The sequence below is a fragment of the Geospiza fortis genome, unplaced genomic scaffold (assembly GCF_000277835.1).
Source record: "Geospiza fortis unplaced genomic scaffold, GeoFor_1.0 scaffold506, whole genome shotgun sequence".
Classification (NCBI taxonomy): Eukaryota; Metazoa; Chordata; class Aves; order Passeriformes; family Thraupidae; genus Geospiza; species Geospiza fortis.
Window position 1 is genome coordinate 523396 of NW_005054493.1, and position 5957 is coordinate 529352.

Consider the following 5957-nt stretch of genomic DNA (forward strand, 5'->3'; position numbering starts at 1 on the left):
TGCCAGAAGTCTGGAAGCTCATGTCTGGCATGTTTTTACCAGACCCATCAGAGCTCACAACTGAACTCCCCTTGTTAGACTCAGCTTTTGTTCAGGAATTAAAGGAAACATCTCAACCCAGAGCTGTGTGCCTGTGTGGCATACACAGGGACCTCAAACCAGAGGTGGGAAAGGGAGGAGCAATGCTTTGGAAGGAGATGAGAAGTGTTCAGATGTTGGCATACCCGCACTTTGGCCTGTCTCTGGGCCTCTGCTTCCACAGCCAGGGACTGCCGGAGTTCAACAGGCAGCTGCACGTTGTTGCTGTGGTAGTAAAGACAGGCATTAGCTGGGCTCTTGGCTCTCCTGGCAGCACTGGATGGTCAGTCTGAGGCTTGGGATGGGCTCAGTTAGTCTCTGCAGAGCAGCTCATGCATATTCTTTGTCCCTGGGTGTCCCTCTTTACGTGTCTCACTTTAGCCTTCTATCTCCATTCCCAACCTTCTCTTTCAGCCTGGTTTTCTAGTGACCAGGCATGATCACCAGCCAGCAGGGAGATCTCTTTGTGTCTCTGAGGCTCATAGTTTAAGTTCACTCTTTGTGAGGCAGCAGAGACTCCACTAGGAGACAGCTCTCAAGACAGGAATGTTCTGTTCACAGATTTATTCATTCACTGCTTGGCTCTCTCTTCCATATCCCTCTGTGTGATCAGTGAGTCCCCCCTTTCTGCACAGATTTGAGTGATGAGCCCATCCCTACCAGTGCTGAGACCCCAGGGCCTTTGATCTAGAGTGTGACATGGAGAGTTCAGTGCCTTGCTGTGCCTTTTGGGCTACCAGAATTGGGTGCAAACTCTGCCTGCAGAAGCAGTGAAAGGCTGATGAGATCCCAGCTAAGGATCCTGCTCTGGCTGTCAGGGCAGGAGAAAGAACAGATGTAGGAATTTTACATGAGGCAGAGGCTGAAGAGGGCAGGGAAAATAGGAAGGCGGGAGGTGAGGCTCTACCTTGTGCAGAACACCTGCAGGGAGAAAGCCAGAGGCAGAGCAGGAAGAGGAGCAGGCAACAGCAAACAGCACAGGACAGGTGCTTGCAAAGGGAGAGAGAATTCCCTTCTACCAGCATTTCCTACCTACATTTCTATTCTCTCCACTTTGATCCCCCAGCAGCCTGTGACCGCATCCAAAGCCACCTATGAAGACAAATATTTTTAGAGCATGGGGAGAACAGCAACCCTGGCCTAGGCCCCTTACAGGGAGCAAGACAGGGCAGGCATTTAATTGCAGGATTGTAAGGCAGATTTTCAGGTTCAGTGTGCTACTGGGTGAGGCCTCTCAGAAATAAAATGACTGCCCTCACTTCCCATTTGTGTTAACCCCGGGGGTTTGGGGTGATTTAACTGGAGTCCACACTGATTTCAAGCGTGGAAGCCTTCTTCAAACCAGTGTCTGTGACTCTGAGGAACTGGCCACCTGAGCTTCTTTTGGAGCCTCAATTTACCCCTTGCTTTGCCTCTCCCTCCCCACGGAAGCACCTTTATCTCCTGGCTGATGTTCTTCCTCTCCAGCAGAAGCTCAGAGAAGGCTTGGTGTGCCAGGAGGCGCTTGGTAGTGGTCTGCACCAGCAGCTGGATGGCACTGGAGATGCTGGTCAGCGTGGTGAGGAGAAGAGAGGCGTTTTCCAACCGGTAGTAGCAGACAGCATCTATCTCCAAAGTAACCATGTCTTTGGTCACCACCTAAGTAGAAGACATTAGGGGAGATGGAACTGGTTCTGGCAACTCTAAGGTAGCCCAGAAAAGCACACAACTGAGAGAACGATGAAGACTGGCTGAATTGTTTCTTTGTAGCTTCCACGTCTGCTACTGACTGATCTTGGGCAAACTAAAGGTTACTTTGAGATGTCTTTTCAAACTTTTCTTGGCAAGGATGAAGATTGGATAAGGTTTGATAAGATTTAACATTTAAAAGATACCAAAATTAGTATAGAGAGGGTGTGTCAGTCATACCTGATGGAAGGGGATCTCTAGGGTTTTGAGGCGGAGGTCTATCTTGTGATAGGTGTCCAAACAGGGAAGGAAAAAGAAAAGGCCTGTGGGAGGAAGAGAAACACAGCAGGTTCATCATCAGAACTACAAAAATTACCTCTTCTGTTTTGGAGAACAGGAGAGGGTTCAGCATGCAGAATTACAAAAGAAGAGCAATACATAAGCTCAAACTTTCAGGCTGTGATGGAAAAGACATCAGAAACTACTGGCCCTTAAAAGGAAAGAAACAAAATCCATCAAATCTCCTGCCAGGCCATGTCTGCTTGGAGGGCGCCAGCATGTCAGCTCTGGTAAGGCATGCAGAAGAGGAGCAGCATGGCTGGGGGGAGCTCAGTAAACACCTTACCGGGTCCTTTGGCTCTGCCAGGAAGGAGGTGCCCCAGCCGGAAAACAATGGCTCTCTCATACTCCCGCACCACCTGCAGAGGGACACAAATCCAGGCTGGAGAGGAAGAAGTAGGACTGGGAAAAGCAGCCTCACCAGCACGGGAGGAAGTTTATTCTGGAAAAGCCCTGCAAAGGGAGGATTTCAGTGCTTGTGGCATCACCTGTCACTGAGGCACTTTACCCTTTGCCCAGAACTGCTGGCCAGCCTTGAATATGAGCAGCCCTGTGACAGACAGATTTGGTGAGAGCAGCCCATGTTAGACCCACCCAGGGTTTCCCAAGAGGATCCAGCATTTTGCTTCCCTATAGCCTGGCCAAACTTAAATAACCAAAGTTACTTGTTCCACATTGCTTGCTTCCCTCTAAGGCAAATGTGCTCATCCTAAGAGCTGAGCAGTAATACTGACATTCTTGTTAATAACAAGACGAATGTGAAATTTCCTGAGAAGTGGGAATCAAAATGCCTACAAGTGCCTACTTGTAGCCATGCTGAATAAAAATGAGAGGAAGAGGGAAAACCTGCTATTAACTGAGAAATCAATCTCTCAAAATTTTGAATTTAAAGCCTATTTACCCTGCTGCTGTAATGCAGCCATGTCTGGGCTAGGTAGGCTGGGGGACGTGTCTGAAAGTGAACACACTTGCAATGTTTTTTAAAAAGAGAAACTTAGTTCCTTCCTGCTGGTATTTCAGCAGGAGTATTTGATAGGCAATGGTTGGATGGACCCTTGTGCTGCAGCAACATGTGATAAAGGACAAATCAAAATTAATGATGAGTTGGAGAGGTATAAATAGGGGCCTTATACCAAAAAAACCTTTATGCTCATGTATGACACATGCTGAATCAGTGTGTGACAACCTGATAAGATACCAAATCCTGAGAGGCCCCATGGCAATTCTCACCTTCATGCAGAACCAGACAGAAATGGGGAAGGTCAGTATGATGAACAGGAAAGAGAAGATGGTCAAAAGCCACTCACAGACACCCAGACCAGGAGACTTTACACCTAGGGAGAAATCCAACAGGACTGTGTTAGAAGAGGGCTGCTTCCAAAATACTGAGAGCCTGACAAGTGCCTGCACACATCAGCTTCACTGCTGTCCTTTGCCTGGACTCATTGTAAATGAACCACTTGGCTCTCTCTGGAGGTGAGTTAAGGAACACTCTCTGCTCCAGATTGCCAGGAGTAGCAAGGATGGATGGACAGATTTTGTCTCTGCTTCACTGACAAAAATTGAACCATGCTTCTCCATGGTTGCAGACTTTATCTTGAAAAATTGGGGCTACAAAGCAGGGTTGAAAGGCTTGGAATGGGCAGCTTTGCTGAGCTGACATCCCTGAAGTTTATCTGGAAAGATGAGCTAAAGACAAGGATTGTAAATAAGAGAGAGCTTTAAACATGCACAGCCTGAAGTGCCCTTCTCTATCAGAGTATTTCAGGTTGTTTTGGAATAGGATTTTAGCTGCATCCCAGCTCCCAAATGCCTCTGGTGCCAGTAAAATCTTCCTGTGTTCTAACAAGTCACTCCAAGGTGCTGAAGGGTGACTGGCATGGTCAGCCCAGATTATTATTACTTTCTACATCTCGCTAAAGTGAGTGTGGGTCATCTTGCTCTGGCTGCCCTTTGTTATGCTCCTGTCTGAGAGAAAAAAAGCAGGTATGGCATGAAAACAGATGGAACCAGAGAGTGGATCAGGACTTCCAACTGCGAAGTAAGCACCCCTCCCATTTTTAATCCCTTCCAACCCTTCCATCTCTGCTCCTTTGCCTTTGGAATATTTTCTAGAACCATCAGGTCCTGAGGGAGCTTCAGATCCCAAGAACCTGTGTAGTCACTAGAGCTCCTAAGCACTGCCCAATAGCTGTAATTCCTGTAATGGAGGCAGAAGGATGAAGCTGTGAAAAGCTTGTTCCCAGGGAGTCAGGAACAAATCTGAACCTTTGTGTCACTCTGGGGCAGCAGAGGTCCTAGCAGGGAAGAGCACAAGTGGTGCTGGCTCTTGCCATGCCTGTGGTGATGCTGGGTCCAAACAGGCCCAGTTGTATTGCCAAAAGGATCACAATGCTCCCTTCTGTTGTAGCAGGCTGGGAATGTGCCTAACAAACACGTGGAGAGGAGCTGCTCTTAAAGGTTATCCAGCAGGTGAGGGGAAGTGTGCACCTCAAGGGCAGTTCTTCCCTGCAGCGAGATCTTTGGGCTATGTATGGCCAATGCCATCCACCTAAAGTAGGCCAAGCAAGAAAAGGAAGAGACCAGAGCATGAACGGAACTGGGGAGTAGCAAGCAGAAGCATGAAAGATGCTGGGAATGTAACTGCTTGTATCCAGTTTCACTGGATGCTTTGCTGGATGGCACTAATAAGCCTGCAGAAGCTGGCTGGGAGGCTAGCTGGAGTGTCCCATGCCCTATCCTGAGGATAACCACGCCTGTGTAAGGTGGGTGTGATGACACCATGCAGAGAGCAAAGTCACACTGTGACCCACGCAACACCAGAGCCCAGAGTTTTCCAACCCCTTCCCTTCTTTAAGCCATACCTTCCTCTTGCTGCTCACTATCCAGCAATGCCATTGCCTCCATTTCTTCATCAGACACCACATCATCCACGTCCACCACCGTGGAGGTGTGCACCCTACCATCGCTCCCCGCAGTGCTCTTGGTCTCCTTGGCTTTCTCCTGCTTCACATCTCCCTTCCCTTTGCCAGTCTCTCTGCTGCTCTCTCTCTTCTCCCGTTTGCTCTGCGCAGCCGGGGACTCTCTGCGTCTTCTGTGGGACTCCCTGGAAGAGCTCCGAGACCTCTTCTCCATCCTCATCCCTGCCAAGGACACGCAGCTGCCCGGGGCTAGAAGGAGTATGTGCTCAAATTTATCGCTGCAGGCAGGGGAGGAGAGAAGGGGAGGTGTCACACCAAGGAGGCTCATTTCAAGTTCATCACAGGCTTGTCAGACATAATGGACAGTGAAGTGAGCAAGCTGTTTCCAGCTGCTCTGCTCTCATCATGCACTGCTGTGGAGATGGGAAGGAAAGTTAGACCTAGACAGGGTGGATCCCAAGAGAATATTCTATTTGCATCTGTGCTTTTGGAAATAAAATGCAATCAGAAGCATTCCGGTGATTTTTAGTAGATCGTTTCTGCAAAGCTGTTGAAAACAACCTAAAAGTAACTGTCAGGCACGTGGCCCCAAATATATGAAAAGGTGAGAGTGGCCCAGAATAGACACCAGGGTGAAAAGCCTTTGCTGGTGAGGCCAGTGGCTTACTCAGGAGTGGTTGGAGGGGGTGTTGTGGTGAATGTTTGGGTAAGTACCATCTCACACTGCTCTGCTCTCCAGAAGCCCTTTGGCTGGCACTGTGAGGGGACATTGGCAGCAACCCCCCTCTCTCCAGGGTCATATTTTAGCAAGGAAGGAAAGTAACAGGTCCAGCTTTCCTGAATGGGTGATTCCCAGCTTTCCTCATATTAATATGAGAGCCATCACAGAGTTAGAACTGTTGAATTGTAAATTGCCAAAACAGTTTGTGCCTAAATGCCTCCCTAGTTTTC

General features: G+C 48.7%; 1 protein-coding gene across 1 annotated transcript in view; it reads right to left on the bottom strand.

Annotated features, from left to right (window-relative positions):
* NPHS2 (NPHS2 stomatin family member, podocin) overlaps positions 1-5226 on the bottom strand; it is a 5653-nt gene extending 427 nt beyond the window's left edge. Inside the window, exons 1-7 of the mRNA XM_005428602.1 lie at positions 4950-5226; positions 3316-3419; positions 2372-2444; positions 1987-2069; positions 1513-1716; positions 1115-1170; positions 225-303 (exon numbers count right to left, since the gene is read on the bottom strand). Coding sequence (XP_005428659.1) covers positions 225-303; positions 1115-1170; positions 1513-1716; positions 1987-2069; positions 2372-2444; positions 3316-3419; positions 4950-5226 — 876 coding nt within the window. The remainder of the gene's footprint in view (positions 1-224; positions 304-1114; positions 1171-1512; positions 1717-1986; positions 2070-2371; positions 2445-3315; positions 3420-4949) is intronic.
* Between the last annotated feature and the right edge of the window lie 731 nt (positions 5227-5957).